This window comes from Lates calcarifer, linkage group LG20 (genome assembly GCF_001640805.2).
Source record: "Lates calcarifer isolate ASB-BC8 linkage group LG20, TLL_Latcal_v3, whole genome shotgun sequence".
In the NCBI taxonomy this organism is placed as follows: Eukaryota; Metazoa; Chordata; class Actinopteri; family Centropomidae; genus Lates; species Lates calcarifer.
Window position 1 is genome coordinate 14,123,205 of NC_066852.1, and position 20,340 is coordinate 14,143,544.

The 20,340-nt window shown below is 38.4% G+C and overlaps 1 protein-coding gene across 7 annotated transcripts in view; it reads left to right on the forward strand.

Moving 5' to 3' along the window:
• Positions 1-20,015, forward strand: part of nrxn2a (neurexin 2a) — a 114,014-nt gene extending 93,999 nt beyond the window's left edge. For 4 of the 7 annotated variants that reach the window (XM_018692014.2, XM_051078527.1, XM_018692017.2 and 1 more), the window contains 6 exons: positions 3,437-3,618; positions 9,943-10,114; positions 12,717-12,806; positions 14,186-14,514; positions 16,186-16,270; positions 17,560-20,015. In XM_018692014.2, the coding sequence (XP_018547530.1) occupies positions 3,437-3,618; positions 9,943-10,114; positions 12,717-12,806; positions 14,186-14,514; positions 16,186-16,270; positions 17,560-18,362 (1,661 nt within the window). In that variant the 3' untranslated portion in view covers positions 18,363-20,015. The remainder of the gene's footprint in view (positions 1-3,436; positions 3,619-9,942; positions 10,115-12,716; positions 12,807-14,185; positions 14,515-16,185; positions 16,271-17,559) is intronic. The other 3 variants (XM_051078528.1, XM_018692020.2, XM_018692022.2) reach the window with 1 other exon arrangement.
• Positions 20,016-20,340: the final 325 nt, after the last annotated feature.

Consider the following 20,340-nt stretch of genomic DNA (forward strand, 5'->3'; position numbering starts at 1 on the left):
TGGGAGCTTCATTGACACCATTGTATCACCTGTAAAAGGCAAATGAATCTGTAATGTCACGCTGACACAAACAGAGGAGCTTTACAATTAACACATTTTTACAGTGAATGTGCTATTACCACCTATATATATATATGTGAATAATATGGGCACCAAGGGTATTGCAGTGGCTGTGTACAGTATAATTAATTATCAAGGTTCCAAACTAATAATGATGTGATATACAGCACAGATTTTACAGTTGAAAATCTCCAAGGGTGGCCCATTATTCCAGCACAGATGCATTGTTCGACCATGAGAGTAGAGCTGAGCTCTCCCATGAGATAGTCAGCGGAGACCAAGGAAAGCTGCTTCCAGTGAGAGAACTGTGATGTTTATAGTAATAATCCTTAACAAGACTGATTTACCGCCTGCTTTATTTGATGCAGATGCACCACACAGAGAAAAGATGAAATCGGAGAAGACAGAACAGGGAGGCAGAAAGGTGTAATGAAATGCTTGAACGTTTCACTGTGACTAATGCAGGAGTTACTGCTGTCTCTAGACAGATGCTTCTGTGTGCATTAGTATTCTATATTTCATGATGCACACTGCAGTGGTGCATGTTACCCCTTATTCTTTGTCAGCTCGCGTTCCCACAGCTGGTGTTACCTTGAAAGGGAAAAGTTGAGAAGAATATGTGCCGAATAAGAAGGTGCAATTCATAGTTTCACATGTAAAATATGGTATATTTCATGTAAACATCTCAAACCAGATGTGCCTGTATGTAATTTATTTAGGTTATAATGGTGTTAGTTTCTGACTTGTTAATAGCATTCATGCCAATTATTATTACAGAATTATTGTGTTTCCCATGTGACCTACCTGGAAATGCTCCTACATCTTGTGAATTTGTCACATGTGAAATGTCTGAAAACTAACTCTAGTATGTGTGTCGATGTGAAATCGGTTTTTCACACATAGCACGTGTTTCACATGTTACAAGGTGTTTTTTTTTTTTTTTTGTAAGCTGTATGTCAGTAATTTAGTTACAGTCAAAATGATCCAGTTTTTCTAACAGTAACATTTTTACTCAGTACATTGCTGAATGTAATGTGTGTAATGATCTACCCAGATTATTTTTTGTGCATCTGAAATTGAGTGCGAATAGTTCATGAGGTTTGAGTCTCCTGAGTGTCCTTTTAAATTGGTGTTCAAGGATAAATTTGATTTTTCGATATGTTGATTGACTGCATCATGTTTGTTTGTTTGGTTTTACAAGAACAAATAAATCTAGAAATCATGAAGGGTTTTAAGGTGTAATGAAATGGAATGTTATCAGCCTTGAACAAATACCACCAAAGTGTGAAGTTAAGATTTTGTTGGTGTTATTGGATTGGACTGTAGGGTGCTATTTTGGAGCTTCTTACAGCACACACAAAAGTAGTAGAAATTGATGCATTTTAATTTATTAGTCTGTGCATTCATGATGTCATACAGTAAATACAGTAAATAAATGTGTTAATGTAAAAATAAATCCATAAATCCACTGTGCTTTGTCAAAAGCATAGAGGTCTATTCTATAATTTCCCTAAACAGTAAGAAGACATTATTTAAGATTACCTCAGTAAGAAAAAAAATGGTTTGAAACAGACCTGCCCTTTTAATTAAATTCAAAGTCAGTGCAAGTCTTTGGAGTAAGTGCTCAGTGTTAAGAAAGCATCCACCCAGCAGTTAGTTCCTGTCAATAAGAAGCCTTTGTAGTGAGTACCCATTATGGCTAGCAGGAGAGCACTCACATGTTCGTACGCAGTTGAAATTGAGGCTACAATTTAGTCTCAAGTGTTTCTCTGTGCTTTACTGAAGAGATTTGAGCCTTGAAAAATAACATTTGTAAAAACAACATTCTAGTGTCAGGTGTGAAAATGAGCTCAGAATAACATTTGTGGTGTACCATCAAAGATAATTGTCGCCTCCATACCTTATAGCATAATAACATTTCTCTGTGTGTTTGCAGTCAACACCTGCAGTCATAACTCATCTAAAAGAACACTGTCTCCCTGAAAATGCTCAGACTTAAACTTAGATTTAACTTAAACTTCGATTTGACTCAACTTAGATTTGCATGGATTATACAAAATGGATTATAGTTCTGATTTTAATGTCCTCACACAAATGGAAGAATTAAAAAAAAAAAAAAAAAAAAGATTTAATTAACAATCCGAGCTGTCTGAGAGGTCGGGAATAAATCATATCATCAAGAGGTGTCTGATTTCGCAGCTAATCAGCGAATGGATTTTAGCACAAGCCTGTATGGATTTTCTCAGGTATCTCAGCAATTCCAGCAAGACTTGTAAATTATAAATCAACACCAATATGCCTCATTCATCTCAAGGAGAATCTTTTTGAGTGCCGATGAATAACTTGCAACATGAAAGTTTAACCAGACACTATTGCTTCGCCGTGCACCTGCTGAGTACTGCATGAGCTGGTGGATGAATTTTCAGGTTTAAATCAATGCCTTTTTAAGCAGTCCCTTCACATTAATCACTTACTTCTTCATATTTCACCTACTAAGTTGAATTGGACAGTAAAGGCTAACATTAATGTGTGTGCATTATGCATATGTATCTCATAAGGCCTTTAAACATGTAAGAAAAGCTTGTCTGATGTCTGATGTAGAGATGAAGTAAGTCAAATAAAGAGACTGCGCGAATGATGTTGAGGGTAAATGATACATTTTGGCAACTTTGGAGGATGTGACCCTCAAACAAGGCAATGTTACTGTGCTCATTCACTGGTGCTTTTCATGACAAATAATGTGAAATCCTGTACCACACATATGGAAAGCTATAGGCATCCTGGGTTATGTTCTCTTCTAAATTTTGTGCAATCATTGCAGCAAAGCTATGCCCCTTATATTTGGATGTCTACAGTGACAGTGAGCCCTGTAGAGAAGATACTCTGCATTAGTTTACATCTGTGAATGTAAAGCTTCATCAGACTTTGTAAATTAGACTGCTTAGCTGTGATTTAAGAGTGAAGCCAAGCCTCTTTAATAAATCTCTCCTCCTTCCTGGTTTGAGCTTCTCTTTGCTTGATTTTGCCAGATACTGTGTGTGCAGAGCAGTGGGTTGGAGGGGGAGGGGCTGGCTGTGGGTTGGTGAGAGGAGCTATTGAAATCTCATCATCATACAGGGGATGTTACTTTAAAAACTAAAAATAACAAACAATGTTAGATAAGTTGTCCTTGAAGACGGGGATATCTCCAGCTGAACACCAAAGGATCATTTTAACAACAAAAGCACAGACTAAACCACATTCATTCAGTGAAACACAGAAACAAAGCAATACTACTAATACTATAAACACTACCTATTTACAGCTCAAAAAAGTTACTCTTTAATGTCTCTGACTAATGTCTGTCTCCTCTTTCTTTTTCTGTCCCTGTTCCCAGCTGGGACCACGTATATCTTCGGGAAGGGGGGAGCTCTCATCACATTCACCTGGGCTCCCAATGAGCGGCCAAGCACCCGAGCCGACCGGTTAGCCGTGGGCTTCAGCACTCAGCAGAAAGATGCCATCTTGGTGCGAGTGGAAAGCACCCACGGGCTCGGAGACTATCTTCAGCTGCACATAGTAAGGACGGGAAGCAGAGTTTTGGGGGCTTTAAGCAGAAATGTCAAAGAATGCTGGTAAATAGGTGGATTATAACACTGACTTGATGGATTTAAAAAAAAAATCTTACATTTCCAAAATTTTGAGGTATATAGACAATAAATGTAACAATATTTTTTTTTGCCATTTACTAGAGTTTCTTTCAGATTTATCAAAAAGAGACTCATACCAACAGCATCTTTCATCCACAACCTCCAAATCATTTTTAGTATTTGAGAACAAACATCATTCTCTGTAGAATAAGACAAACATTGTCCGTAATAGCACTTAGGGTCTTTCTTATTCTTATACTCGGTGAATATGGACATGAAGTACCATTATTATTCTAAATGTACTGCCAAAAAAGAAGAGAAAGGAAAATAAGAGAAAAAAAACTGCCAGAAAATCCTTAGATCTCATGAAAATCAGGACAATGTGAAGTGGGCAGTGAACTGGAACAGTGGAAATTAGTCCACTCTGTCTGTAAACACAAGATAACAAACCTTTTAAATTATTTGCATTGTCTACATAATGCCTCAGGAAATCAGTAAGCAACATTAATGAGTAATATTTCCCAGTTTTTGGAACTAAGTAGCTGGTGACTAACATTTAAACTTTAAGTTGGTTGAAAAAGGAGCATAAAATTTTTTTAAAAAGACAGATTTATTCACTTGATATTAAGGTGTAGCAGAAAGTAGTATCATATGAGCATTTCCATGAGCAGTTGAGTACATAGCTGGAAAGGGGGGGAGAAAAAAACACAATGGTGACAAAGGTTTGGATTGATTGGGGCAGTGTTATTCAAAATTACACCAGCAAACAATCTCTTAGCAAAAATGGCTTGCTGGTAGACTACTGCTGCTATAATCTAAATGAAATGAAAGAAATATAAGTAAATATCTCATGGTCTATTTTTACCATTGTTATTTGTCACAGTTTCTATGAGTCACTGATAAATGGTATCTGAGTCCAAATCTGGAGATAATGGGATAGGAATAAATAAATAAATCATGACCTCAAGAAGGAGCAGCAATAAGGCACAAGTCAGTGGACTGAGAGATGTTTACTGGTGATAAACAGGTGAGTCTGTCGGCAGAACCAAGTGACTCCTCAGCAGCTGCCAGCAACTGTGTCTTTCCTGGAGGGAAATCAGCCTTTTTAGCATGTCGCCACAGGACAGATGTGCCATGAGGAAAACCAGAGGGGAGATCTGTCAAACTTCTGCGAGTGGTGTAATAATTAAAATCACACCTGTTGTCAAAACACTGGACAAAAACTGTAACTGGAGGAAGACCATTATTAGCACACAGTTTGGTGTAACCACCTAAAAAAAATGCTTCCTAAAAATCACAGATTCTGTCCTCAAATGCAAAATATTTTAAGCAAGATTTCATTAGGTCCTCATCTTCTCATTATATGTATTGTATATAGCATTTAAGGTATTAAATATATTTTTTTAAAAATAGTGTACGGATACAACACAAGGAAGCATGTAGATGAAGAGAAATGAAACATCAGTCTGATTAAAAAAGAACAGAGGTGAAAAATGTACAAGAAAAACTCAAAAAAGAATCTCTTCATAATTCCCCTCATTATTTTTCATAACGCATCACCTATTGCAAAACATGAGGTGAATCTGAAGTGACATCACACTCATCTCACGCATCATTTATAGTCATGGCCTTCAGGATAAGGAAACTAAGGTAATATTAATGATATGGGCACTAATATCCAATACATTGTTCCAAAGGTTTTTCTGAATTGAAAGCTGAAACATACATGTGTCATGTAACGTATAACACAAATTTTGTGTATTTGAACAAACACAGTGTGCCTGTTTTGAGTTTGACTGCCATACCTATCAGTTACTAGACATGTTTGCCACTAAAATCCTCCCACTGTCTCATTTAAATAGTGTTTCCAGTTTTAAAAGTGTGAAACTGACCTTGCCAGCCACGGACTGTTGCTAGTAAATGCAAAGGCTGCTGCCTGCGTGCAGAGCTGGGCTGAAAAGATTTTTATTTATTTTTTTCCCCAGCATCTGCCAAGTCCTTGCACCCTGACAGATTGCTTACTCTGACACCTTATTACAGCTCAGCGGAGGGGAATCAAAAAGAGTTCAGAGGGTGTTGGGGTTGTCTTTTTTTTCCTTGCTCTTTCTAAGCTTCATAATATCACACCTTCTTGTTTTATAGGGACCTTAGGTGTCAGTTCTTGTAATTTATTTATGGATATTATGAATTCCACGTTTGGTCTCGTTCCGTTTTCCCTCCTCTGCTCGCCCATCAGAGAAGAGGAAGACTGTGAAAACTAGGTGAAGACAGAGAGAAGCAGTACACCGGTCAAAATAACACCAGCCACAGGGGAGAGGTGAAAATAGTAAAAGAAACAAATGATATATGAGTTTTATGTGCAACAGGGATTTCGGGTTTTCAGATGGGGTGCCTTAGAACAGAATCCAATTCTAATAATCTTCCTCAGATAAGAAGCCTTCTATTCAGAATTACAATATGATGAGCAGTGTAAATGATGAAATAAGGAGGCCAAAACTCTACCTGACTAAACTACCTTAAAAGTCATAATAACTGTGGTATGAACAGAGCACTTTCATTGCATTTGAAATACTCTTGATTAGCAGAAATGACTATAAGAGCAATCAGGATTAAATGTGACATTAGTCTACCACTGGATTTCCACCCTCTGATAATTTAGAAAAGATTATGTTTCCTCAGCTGCAAATGTAGCATCTGATTGTCAGTGCTTAAAAATGCTTCATTAAAACTGCAATTTGAAATCACAGACAATTCCATGAACAGGTCCACACTGCATGAAAATGGTGACATGGTTAACTGAAACCGCATGGTTAGCTGAAGATGGTGCATACACGAACTTCAAAGACCAATTACCCTGTACAAAAGAAACAAACCATCACCATATTCACAAGAGAGCACTACTTTCAAATGGTCATGTTTTTAATGACTCATTGTTCAAAATGACGATAATTAGATGCTGAGATGCTGAACCACACATATGACCTTTAAACTGAAAGATGAAGATGTGATCCATAAGTTTATTTCCTGTGCATTTTAAAAATATATCAGTTAGGCAGTGGCATAAGCAATTTGGCTCCCAGAATTATAATCCCAATAGAAAAGTCTTTCTTAATAAATGTCTGCTTCTTTCTATATAGGAATGGTAATGCTTTACCCAAAACCCATGAATGTGTATATTTCAGGAGGCCAGTTTCAAAGGCAGAGCTCAGCCTGCCCTCTTGCTGTGCTTCTCCACACGCTCCATAGGTATTTGGATTCTTCATTTCAAATTTATGATCGATAAGTCAGGTACAAATCTGAGGATGTATCTGTGCCTAGGTTACTGAATATTATATTTTAGACAACTTAAAAAAGCATCATTTAAATGCAGAGTTTTCTCCACAGACTGTACAGATCAATTTTACTGTAATAACTAGATTTTTTCAGATAGATAGAAAATAGGTGCCTTTGATCATTTGGGAAACCTGTAAAAAAGTTCAAAGGAATCAGAAAATAACTTATAGTTTTTTCATTATTCATAATGATCTGTCATTTCTATCTTAAAATATACTTGTTTCACACTCCACCACAATTGTTTTACTTACTACATTTCCTTTTATGTTAGCCATACGCCCTTATCACTGTGCTGAGTATGATGAGGGGGGGGCGATACTTTATCATTCCTATGGGAGAAGGGATAATAAGAGGCAGAATTCCCATGACTGTTGATGCAAGCTCCCACCTGCCTCTGAGGAGAAGGCTTCGACAGAGGTATCCAATACAGAGACAGACTGTTGGCTGGTAACAGATGGAGGCAGACAGATATGCTGGTCCTATAAAAGAATCATGATCTGTCCACTCTATGCTCTGTTTAAAAATGTATAAGGTGGCAGTGGTGTATTATCATAGGAGAATCATTGGCGCCATAGCCCTTTTGAATTTTATTTCTAACCCCATCAAAGATAACTCCTTATAATAATACTGTATGTCCTTATGATTATCAGTCCTTTTTCTCTCAGATGAATTAGAGGAGACTAGCAGCTGAGATGAGAATTGAGATCCCTCTCTGAAAGCACCAGTGGGAACAGGGAGTACTTGAGGGAAAATGCTTTCTCCAACAGAGCTGATGTCAAAACAGCTAGGTGAGAGACTGCGTGGCTTTTCATGAGGATATGCCCGACTGGCTTCGTATCCAAACACACAGGCATTAAGAAGCCTCTCAAAAAAAAAACAAAAAAAAAACAAGATAAAATGAACTGGAAAGGCCAAAATGAGGTGCAGTAGTGTTGCTTTGCCAGCTGTCAAAAGGTGCTTTGGGGCTGTTTTGTGTTCAAAGATGTGAGTTTGCAAAATAGAAGCAATTCTTTTGTTGGGGCCATATGAAGCCCCTGGCAGACTTTTTCTGGCCCTGGAGATGTTAATTGTTGTCCACAGGACTTGGGCTTAATTTGACCTGAGGCCACACTGCCCTGTAGTTGCCTAATGAATACTCATCATTTTGCTTCTTGGGAAGTGTAATGAAACCATGAGCAGCCAAATAGCTTCTCGTGAGCAGAATATAAGTAAACAAGGAATATAAGAGATATTTGTTACAGAAAATGTAAAGAATATAAATTATGTATACAATGGCGATAATATGGTATGTCTATGCATTAAAACAAAAGTGTGACTGGGTAGTTCTTTTACAGTGAGGCCTAACACCCTGCTAATTCCCGCAAACCTACAGTAACACTGACTTTAATTAGCTCACATGTTCATAGTGAGTAACTGTGAGTGGGTTGACATTTGTCATGAAGGGGTTTCATCTTCTTTTTGACTCATGTGTGTGAATTTGATTATCCAGCTGTAGTTCATGCATCATAAAATCTGTCGCATGCAGTTGCCTCTTCCTGGGTTCATGACAACTTTTAAATGATTTCAATTGAGAAAGATAAGAGTCCAATGAGCCCTAGACCTGCTGCTGACCTACATTATGTTTGGAGACAGAGCTCCTTTATAAGAAAGTAAGCTGAATGTTGATTTCTCAAGCTTAAAATTATATTATTAATGGGACGTTCAAGGTCTCTGAGGACACTTAACACTTCAGTACTTAATGCCAGCAGTGTCAGCATGAATAATTACTTCAAATTGAAAAGGTTTCTAGAAGGATTTTACATATGATTAGGGGGTGAGAGTAAAGCTCTGAGACAGGTTTTACATCACACAATAGCAGCCACCATCAAGGCAAGAAAAGAAGTATTTCTGTCTACATATTTGAATTTCTGGTCTTTGAATGACTGAGGCAATACTGGAGTTACGAGAAATAGAGAGCAATCAGTAATATTAAGTGGTGCGTATCAAGGAGTAAGCTTTGGAAGTCAGTTCTGACATTAAAGCCAAGGACTCTGAATGCAATGCAAGACACAGTGCAGAAAATATTTACATCATGCACATTGTGTGCCATGTAGGATTTCATCTCAATAAAACACCACCACAGCCAATTTCACTGTTTAGTTCCTCTCCGGTTGAAGATGTGACATAGTGCAACCAGCTGCCGGAATCAAGGTTGTTTGAATGAACATCTTTTCACAGTCCGTTTAATAAGAACTAAAACATGACATTGCCAACTTGTGCTACTACACTGAACCTTCAGGCTGAATTTTATAATGACTGACTAACCTGCCTCATTGTAGGATTTTCATGTTTTTTGTGTATTCATCACAGTTACAAAGGTTATTGCAATATAAAACTGTGAAGTGTAATGTTGTGTACTCCTGCAGAGTCGTGTGCTGTTTCTCACAAACGTTTCTTATAACAGCATTAGCATTTTGACCTTGTGTCAAATTGAGAATGAAGGCAGCAAATGTGCAAAGGCCAGACAGGCATGCAGAGACCCCACACAGTTTGTTTCCAGTGTTTCTTATTAGTGCCACCCAAAGGCTGGCTTGAGAAACAGCTTTGACCTTTGAGGAAGGTTGGCAGGAGCACGGAAAGGCTGACAGGGAGAGAAGTTGGTCAACCAAAAAAGAAACAGCAGGATTCTGTCAAGAGTGATCCACATCAGGAAACCTGTGCTGGCTGCAGGGGGGAGGGGCTGCTGAACCCTAAAGAAAGAACTAAACATACTGTCCATGTCACAAAAGATATGATTTCACCGTTTCTGGCTCAACAACCCTGAAGTAGATGGTAACTCATTTTGTGCACATTTCAAATGAACAGGATATGAAATATTTTCAATTTACTACTTTTCTTATTTTTTTTAGCATGACATTCATTCTCTGCCTTTCGCCAACAGGATCAAGGAAAAATCAGTGTCATCTTCAATGTGGGGACAGATGACATCACCATCGATGAGCCTGCTGTCGTAGTAAATGACGGCAAGTACCATGTTGTACGCTTCACACGCAGCGGTGGCAATGCCACTCTCCAGGTGGACAACCATCCAGTCATTGAGCGTTACCCACCAGGTAAGACTTATGGGACAATGATTTATAGAGAGATGGCATGCAGCATCTGGATTAGCAAGAGAGGATTGCATGTCTGCCTATCAAACATAAACCTTCAAATGTGCAGTTGTGAAATGTACTGTTTGCAAAAAATAATAATAATAATAATAATCAGCTTTCCTGTCTAGTTGTTTCATCTCTCTACAAGCTATCTCCTAAATTGCCACACACATACAACTGGACATGCCATATTGCAAAAACAATATGATAATCTGAAATTGATGCATTTGCCTCAAGCTGCAAAGGATATCTAGCAATGAAAGAATTTTATTCAGCCACTGTTGTTTTTCTAGTCAGTTTGAGAGAGAGGAGGGCAAGGATGAAGCACCTCAATTTCCAGTAAATTAAAGCAGCAAATGTCTTTCCTCATCCTTCCTCTGAAATTGTCTTTTTCATGCATATGTTAAGGGTATGCATATGTAGCCCAAGTGGGTTTTCTATATGCTCAAATACTATATAATACTAATATAATATTCATTTATTTGTTGCTAATCCACAAAGCCCTGGTCCAAGTCTAAAGAGACAGTGTTGACTAACCAGGGTGAATATGTTGTTATTGATTCAGCTGATACATTCCTGTTGACATAAACAATTTTGTAGTGATCTTGCATATAGGTACTATTCATCTGCCTTCTGGTGAACACTGACTGACAACATCATGTAAAGATATTTTTTTCTATATAAACAAATGCACTTGACCAAATTCATACTACATTCTGTCAATTAAAGGGCTCTATAATGACCAAGTCATAAAATCATGGATCTGCATAGGCACAAAGGCAAACAGACAACAAGAAGCATCTACAAATACGCAAGGAAAAGATACATCCTGCTGTTTTGCAGAAAGTCTATCCATTTACTAAGACACAGATTTTCACCATTGGAAAGTTTCAAATGTCACTAAGATAAGCACATGTGTATTTAATATAACCATAGAGCAAAAAGTAAAAAAAAAAAAAAAAAAAGAATACATAATGTGATCACGACTGGCTGTGCTTTAACCTGTTTTGAACCAATCAACCAATTAACCTTATTCAGAACAGGTGCACCAGCTGGCACAGCAGGATGAAACCGAATCCCCTCTCTCCGCTTCCAGCTGGTGCTCAAAGCACACACGCTGTATACCACCGTTGTACATAAATCAAAATTGTGTTTTGCGTTTGCATGTAGTGTATAGACTCTTAGAGATCCCACTCAGTAATCATTGCTTTTTGAAACTTTTCCAGTGTTAAATGACTAGGACACATAGCAGCAATCATAAAGAAGGTTATTCTTGTAGTAAAAACAATTAGGAATTTTTTGGCTTCAAATGGACATCAAACAACATGAAATAGAACATAATATACAGTGTCTTCTAATATGTGTAAGGCAAGAATACAGGGGCACTGCTTGTGCTACTTCAAAACCTGCTGTATATTTAAGGCTACAGAAAAAAACATAGTCTAGGTAAGCTGTTGTGCACTGTGCCGCCTTTTCCATGTTGTGCTGTAATCCTAATCCTTTTTATCCATTCACACTATCCCATGTCAAACAACATGGTTGACTTCAAACCCCTGTTTACATTTTTATTCATACGTAGTTTAAACATGTTTCCAGATTACCTGTTCTGAACAAAGTCTATGTCAACAAGAATGTAAAAGTTATAGAAACCTTGTGGCTGATGATTAATAGAAATTCTTCAGTGCTAAATCAGCACCAGTCTAAATAAAGAGTATTTTTTATGGCTCTGTTGTCCTCCAGAAAATGACAGTTCACACTGTTGAAGTTTGTATCATGTATTTCCTGTAGTGGTTTTCATTGGATAAATTACTCTTCTGTGTTTGCATGTGTTGAAGAGCTGAAGTCCCATCCCACTTGAGAGCAGTTTTTGTCCTATTAGCCCTGATTCCACAATGTAGTTCTACATAAAAGATAAAAGATTTATTCATGCATCTTTAAAAAAAAAAAAAAAAAAAAAAAGAATTAGGTTTTGATGTTAGAGTTAAATCCCATACTGGACTGGTTAATACAGTCTAAACCGTCATGTACACACACACACACACACACACACATACACACAGTGGAACAGGAGTGGGGTGAGACTTTGGCTCTCTATTATGATTCCAGTCAAATTTTAAGGCTAATATCTGTTTCTGCTTTAACTACTGAATGTGTATGATTGTCTAAATGCACTTATTGTTTTCCTCATCGTATCTGTTGCAGTGCCTGCTTTCTAATGCTTTTTTTTATGTTTACCTGAATTACCCTCTATTTTATATAGTACATAAAATTCTTTTACATTCTACTGTAATTGGTAATTACGATTATGCTTTGCTTAAAAAAATTAGCTAAATACCACTAACTAGTGTAGCACATTATAAATAGCCTAAACATGACTCTAATTAGCTTTAACGCTGTAATAACTAGAATAACACTGCGTAAAGCACAAGTTTCTTTTAACTCACAGCTGGGTTAAAATTGATAACTTGTTAAACCTGTTAGCTATTATAACACTGTTTCTAACCATGTGATCTTTCAGCTTGCAGACTTTAACCTTTAATCTGTCTCTCCAAATTCTTTGAAGGACACTATGATAATGAACGACTGGCTATTGCTAGACAAAGAATCCCATACAGACTTGGTCGGGTAGTTGACGAGTGGCTACTCGATAAAGGTAAAAATTAATTGATTAATTAATGAATCCTTGAAATAACTACTAAATAACCTTTCCCCATGAGAGGTGCAGTGCCAGAAGAAAAGGGTGACAAGGACTGAGGTACCCAGATGTATACCTCCATTTTAATTGGAACTTGTATTTTGCTGTGAATTTTGATGACCACAAATGTAGTTTCGAGTGGAATTCAAAATAAGTGTCAAAGCAAAGGAGTATACTGTAGCCATTTATTCTTTGTCATCCTTACACCTTGTGGAAAAGCTGCACCTTAACAAAGATTTTAAACCAATTAACTAAAAACACATAACCCTTGTCTAACCCTCTATCGTCCCTCTTAACCACTGTGTGTAATTAGATGCTGTGTGTAATTATTCAACATAAAAAATGCTAAAATGCTGTGTAACATTTACATTAACACCAGAGAAACTAACATGTGCCATAAATTGACCAGGTCTCATTCCTCCTAAACTGAAAATCCTAAACCACATCTCCTGGATGTCATCATGCCAAATGAACCCAAATTCTATTCACTTTTTCTTGTTCCCTGCAACCTTGTATGGCCTTACCTTGTACTACAGCGACCACGTCACACTCCCAGGCTGAAGTTTTCTGCTGCGACAAAACAGCCCTGACAGGCTGTTAGAGTAGATCACTGTTTGCAGCCATTAACTTTGCTAATAAGTATTCTCCCGAGATGGGCCCATTACTGCAGTCCTCCTCCTCTGATGTAACACTGCTTATCAGTGAAGCTGCTGACAATGGTGCTGCTAGATATCATTGCCCCTTCAAGGAGGTGAAACAATAGGACTAGGGGGAACCCAGAGAAGAGCATGTTTTAATGGCCTAATGGCTGATGAAGTCAGCAGAGGGAGGGGTGTTATTGTCATTTAACATTTAACACACAGTCTAAAGTATATTAAGACTGCCATTTTAAGAAATCGCCCATCTCTGTAAAAAGAAGTCATAAGACACGCTTCCCTGCACCATCTATTCTGGAATTAAGAGATAAATAAATATCCTGGAAAAACATCTGTCCTTTTTTCCCCACAGACCGCTTGCTAACTCAAGTCATAATTCAAAATCTGTTATATCAAAACATTTAAATAGGCACCTAAATAGACTTTAAGCCTCCCATGATGATTGTAACCTGCATGCGTTAAGTCTAAATGATAAACTTGCTGCTAATTAACATTGCCCTTTTAAAGTTAATATCTAAATCAAGTTTTAAATAAATTCCTAACTATTAATGTTATGATCACCAAAGCCCACCTGGTTCAAATGATGATCCTGTGCAAACTCTCCCATATGACATCTCTGTGTCTGCTATACCATTCTCTCCCTTTTTCCATCTTTCTCTCTATGTCTCTGTCTGACTTCAGGGAGACAATTGACCATCTTTAACAGCCAGGCAGCCATTAAAATTGGCGGTCACGACAAGGGTCGGCCCTTCCAGGGTCAGATTTCAGGGCTGTATTACAACGGTCTCCAGGTGCTCAAACTGGCAGCGGAAAATGATCCCAGCGTTCAGGTGGAGGGGAACTTGCGTCTGGTCGGGGACTCGCTCTCTGTGCTGACCACCGACACCACCTCTGCCACCCCGCTGGCAGTGTCCGACATGTCTACCACAATCATGGAAACCACTACAACTATGGCTACCACCACCACCCGCAGGCAGCGGTCACCCAGCTTGAGGGAGAGCATCTCAAAGGTAAGACATGTGTAAAGGGATATTTGAAGAAAAGTGGATGTTAATTTATTGACAGTTGGAGGTTAAATGGCTCGGGTCAATAGCTTTACACTACTACTAGACAGGAAATGTGTAATTTGCAATCAAAGAGGAAATTAATAAAACAGTATCATCTGTCAAGAAATATATCTAACCACTTAAATGCACATTTGGTCATTCCATTAACTTTTTTTTTTTTCTTTTTTTTTTTTTTTTTTTGGAAATGTGTGTTAATATATTTGAGAGCGTTCTTAATTCAGCTTTAATTTATCAACTCACTTGTCATTTTCCTCAAATGTCCAACATTATGATTAGTATAGAACCACATAATTAACTGACATGCAGACAGTACATCTTGTTACATCAGTATATCAGTTCTGCACATGCAATAGAGATGGCACTTACCTTTGCAAAAGCTAAAAGAGAGCCCTACTTTTTTATTAACATTGGAAAATTTTTATTGAAAGGAAAACAATAAAAATCCTTAAATTGGCTTCTTTTTCTGATTTATAAGATGGTACAGATTTGAAGTGCTGAGTCTCAGAGAAAGGTGAACTGTGTATATTGTGCAAGGGTTCAGTTGAATATGAACACTCCTCAGAAGGAAAATTATTCTGGTCATTCTATTGGTAATCACAACAGAAGTTACTGTTAAAGCTTGACATCAAAACATACCACACAAGAGTCTCTCTGGGTATACAACAAAAGTCTTTATGATACACCAGCTGTATATAACATGCTATAATTAGATTATAATTAGAATATATTGTTGTTACATACGCTGCATAAATCTATCAAGTACTGTTAATAATTTTGAATTCCTCACATAATTCATTTAATTTCCAAGTGTGTTTGGATTCATGCTTCAATATATTTTTGAACTAGTACAGCTATGGAAAAAAAAAAAAGGCTTTATATTGAAGAAGAGATTTTTACGCATAGAGCAGTGACAATGCTGCATCCAGACTGGTGAGCAATACCAACCACCATTTCAAATGAGTTGATTTTAATCCAAATGTAGCAGACCTGCCAAATTGGAAGGATTTCAGCAGTACTTGGAGTCCTGAGGTTTCAAAGAAAGCCCCTGCCTCTCCTAATAAAAATACAGAGTGCATTTTTCATTACATTCCTCTTGTCCAGTTTCCCTGAAATAGTCTTCTCTGTATTTTCAATATTAAGTATTAATTCAGTAATCCATTAGTGGACCATCCGTTCCCCTGCTCTGCTCAGGTATTCTGAGTCACTGTGCATCCAGAAATCCAATTTTGACATATTGAAGCCCTGATGCAGCATGTGAGATTTTGTCTTTGCAAATTTGATATAAAAGAATTGGACAAAAAGCAAATCATATTGAATTAAATGAAAACATGGGCAACATTTAGCCTACTCCCCATCAGTAGTGCTCTTATTTTGTTAGTAAACACATGAAGTCAGACAAGGTATAAAGGATAAAAAGAAAAAAATATACATATTGGCACATTTTAGACTTGTCGTCTCACTAGTGCTCCAAGCTAAACCGCTAAAGTGATACAGCGCTACAGCAACAAACGGCACACAGTAAGCCAGCAAACATGCTCGTAAAAAAGGGAAATCTAGATGACGGGAATATGTGGAATGTTTACAAACAGCATATTTTCTTTATTTTCCTCTCAGCCGCAGAACTCTGATGACATTTTGGTGGCATCAGCAGAGTGTCCGAGTGATGATGAGGACCTGGAGGAGTGTGAACCAGGAACAGGTGGGTCACCCATAGCAAAGATGATGGGAGTACAGCTCTTATCCGACTACTATTAATGTTAGATTTACTTAAGATAGTAGATCAAATCTGCCAACTTCAGACTTCAGTGTTGTTTTAAAATTCTCAATTCTCCCTTTCCACTGTTTTATGTTTCTGCAGCAATCTTACACTAATTTATTCAGGGGCTCTGTCAAACAGCTGTCCTCATTTGGATAGTTGTTACAGACTCAACTAGTGTCAATTCAACCTGTATATGAGCTCCTGAGTCATTGCCTGTAACTCACTAAATTGGATGGGAGAAAATCTTAATGGAGCGAACTGCAGTCATTAAGAGTGGGTGACAGTAGACAGCAGATCAGGCTTGTGACAGAAACAAGCTGTGGAACTTGAGAGGGAGTCTGCCCTTATTATGGCTGCCTCAATTATTAATATGACCTTATCAGAATTGTTTGTTGTTGACTGGCCCTTGCAATGTGTGACTCAAATAGTGATGAAAGCGGCCCTAGCTGCCATAAATAACCAAACTGCTCAGACTGACGCGTTCCGTCATAACAGCAAGACACTCTCACATCAGAGTCAGATCAAAGTAAAATGTCGATACATGGCGTGAGAGCTCATATGCTGTAAATTTAAATGGATTTATTTGGTGTGGAATCTATATCCAAGTGATAATTAAAGATATACAGGGCACAGCAGCTGCGTTTAGTAAGCCACAGTATTCCACACGTGTGATTCCTAAATAAAATAACCTGTCTGTGATCTCTCTTGTCACCCTCCTCACCCCCTGCCTACAGATGTGCATACAGTAGCATGGCAATTTAATTTACTGTTCTTTTTGTGTGTTATGTGCTCTCATTCAGCTGCCGCCTTTCATGGGTCACCTTGTATGTTTGTGTCTACATGTGAGCTCTTTTATGTTTTTGCTTTATTGTATTATAATTTTCATTAAATTAAGAATTCAGGTCTGCACACACACACACATTGACTCCACATAGGAATCAGGAACTGTACACAATCACTCAGCATCACGGTGGTTTTAATTTGTTTTTCTCTTCATGTGCCAAATGATGATGTAAATAACCTCATATTAAAGAAATCAGCATAATATGTGTGATCACTATTAATAATATCACTGATAAGCCAGCTAATATTAGTTTAATTCCTCAGTAATATTCTACATAATGAGCAGATTGTGGCTCTACTTTAATGAGAAACAACTGCTCAGCCAGAATTTTAGTTTTGATGCTGTTCTAATTTAGGATCCCCTACCTTTTCTGTTTCCTTTCTAGGAGGTGAATTAGTGTTGCCTATTATAACAGTGGACTCCCTTGAGCCCCCATCCATCGCCACCCGTTATCCCGTCATCCCTCCTCCCCCTACCCTCCTATCCCCACTCGAAACCACCAAAGAGTCCCTGATACTCCCCCCTCACCCTTCCTGCCCCCCGGACCAGGAGGACTGTGGTGACCCTGTGGAGGTCTCGGCCTTCGGCTCTGGGGAGATGACGGAATCAGATGACGAGGACTTTTACAATAATAACTCCCCCATGGTCACTGACAGGACAGTCCTTCCTCCACCTCCCGCCGCTGGTGAGGGTGGAGTCCAGAAACCCCGCCCCCTACCTCCTTATGTTCCCACCACCAACCCTGACCAGCTCCACATCCCTGCAGGCAAAATGAACACCCGTGACCAGGTGCTTCTGCCCCCTGCTCCTCCATCCTCCCGAAACACACCAGGACTAACTTACCCCCCCAATTTTCCCCATGTGCCCACAGCCAGCCCCACAGCCTCTGATGAAAAGAGCCAACCCGGTGCCGTGGAGGTGATCAGGGAGTCCAGTAGCACCACGGGGATGGTGGTTGGTATTGTGGCTGCTGCTGCTCTCTGTATTCTTATCCTCCTCTATGCCATGTACAAGTATCGCAACCGGGACGAGGGCTCCTACCAGACAGACCAGAGCCACAATTTTGCCAACAATTCCACTGTGGAGGGCAACGGAGCAGTGGTCAAGGACAAAAACACGGCAACGGCCTCTGTGGCCAAGGCAATCACAAAGGGCAAAAAGAACAAAGACAAAGAATACTACGTCTGAGAACACAGAGAGGGAGAGAGTAGGCAAGTCCGGGACTGAGACAAGAGGATGAGAGAAAGTGCTTTCATTTCGTTATCCTATTTTGTCCGGTTGACCATCAGTGAAATTTCACAGGCCACACACACACAAAAAAAAAACATAACTGCGCAAAGCAACTGTATCTTGCTTTTTGACAGGTACATTTTTCTCAAGAGTCAAGGTTGCCCTGTTCCTATCAGTGATGAAATCTTCATCTATGACATGAGATCTGACTCATCCTCTGTGTCGCAGCGTGCGCTCAGTCTGCATTCACCGATTCTTTGTTAAGTGTGTCATTTTTTTTATGTTTTTAACAAGCTGGAAGAAGCATATCCACTTTGGCTTTGTATATAGCATGGATATGATACAGTGAAGAAAAGTGCTGAGAACATCCGGACAGATTTGCCTAAATGTTTTCTTTGTACTTCTTTGTAATGCTCTATCTCGACTCTCAATGTCCCCATTATGATATATGAGGCAGAACAGGCCAGTTATTGAATTTCTATGGTAGATGAGCAGAGAACACCCCGGCAATTCTGACCACAGTTAAAAAGAAAGCCTTTATTTGAATAAGACATCATCTCTGCAGCCTCCATGTCATGTTATGTGGTTTTAAAACTCCCCAGTCACCCCTGCCTCTGTTCACAAGAAATGGTATTATGTTGCTGGTGCAGTATCATAAATGAAGCATGATGTTTAGCTCTCTGGTGACAAATAAAGCAAATTTAAAGGGATTGTTATTAAATCACTCAACATACTCTCCCGCCAGCGAACCTTACAGTATGATGAATCAGAAACATTATGTATGTGAGACATCACAGTCAATGTGCCATGCCATTCTAAGTAGGGGTAATTGTGAACAAGTCAGTCTACACCAGTGAAGGTGTTTCTCTGTAAACATTGCTTGTATGTACATATAGAGGTTAGCAGATTGAAAAAGCGTTGTCTACGCAGGGGAACAGGTATGAAGAAGAATAAACGTCTGCTCAGCGCCCTCCCCACTTCCCCACGACAGCTTCTTTCACGATGACATCAAAACTGCTGCAGCTCCAAACTTCACAGGAATTTTCGGGAACATGGAATCACAGTTTTTTTTTTGTTTTGTTTTGTTTTGGTTTTTTTTCCTGATTGCTTCTTGGAAAAGGGAGAACCAACCCAGCCCACCAGAGGCTGGCTCACTCTTGATCTTTCCCTTCCTCAAAACTGTCATGGGATAATTCAAAAGCACACAGAAAAATGTAAACATATCTTTGAGACATAGATATTCCTTGTAAAGCAGCCAAACATGTATTGTTTTTTTTCTATCAGTTACTAAAAGACTATTCTATGAGATGAATAATTGAAGGTTTGTGAATTGTATTGATATTTCTCTGATATTTCGATGTATCTTGTTACCACTCCTCTTAACACGTTACATTTTAGATTGCCTTTTACTTAAATCCAGAGAAGAAGCACACTTTCCTCTGATAGCTGCAAATATCTTTTGGGTTTTTTGCATTATTTACAGTTCAAATTATGCAGATAAAACACAAGGATGGAACAAACAAATGTTTTGTTTTGTTGCATTGTGCATTTTATATGTGCTGAATCTGTTACTCAATGGATCTGATAATATAAAGCCATTTTCTCTGTTGAGTTACGTCTACATTTACTTATTCATGCTGTGAATTTCCTGTTAATTTTTTTATGAAAGTGCCATTCAACATGAGCTGCTCAGCACTCAGAAAATATTCCATTCCTCACTCATTGCTATTGTATAGTGTTCATGTGAAATGGATCTTAATATGTGTACAGAACGTGGATAAAGATGAAAATACACTTGATTATATACTTTGTACACAACTGTGTTGTGTGTTGCTTTTTGTAGATTCATAAAGAAATGCATATTATTTGATTTTCATTTTTGGATACAGACATGTACATATACATATCTTTCTGTGTCCAGGAAATTCAGGGAGTG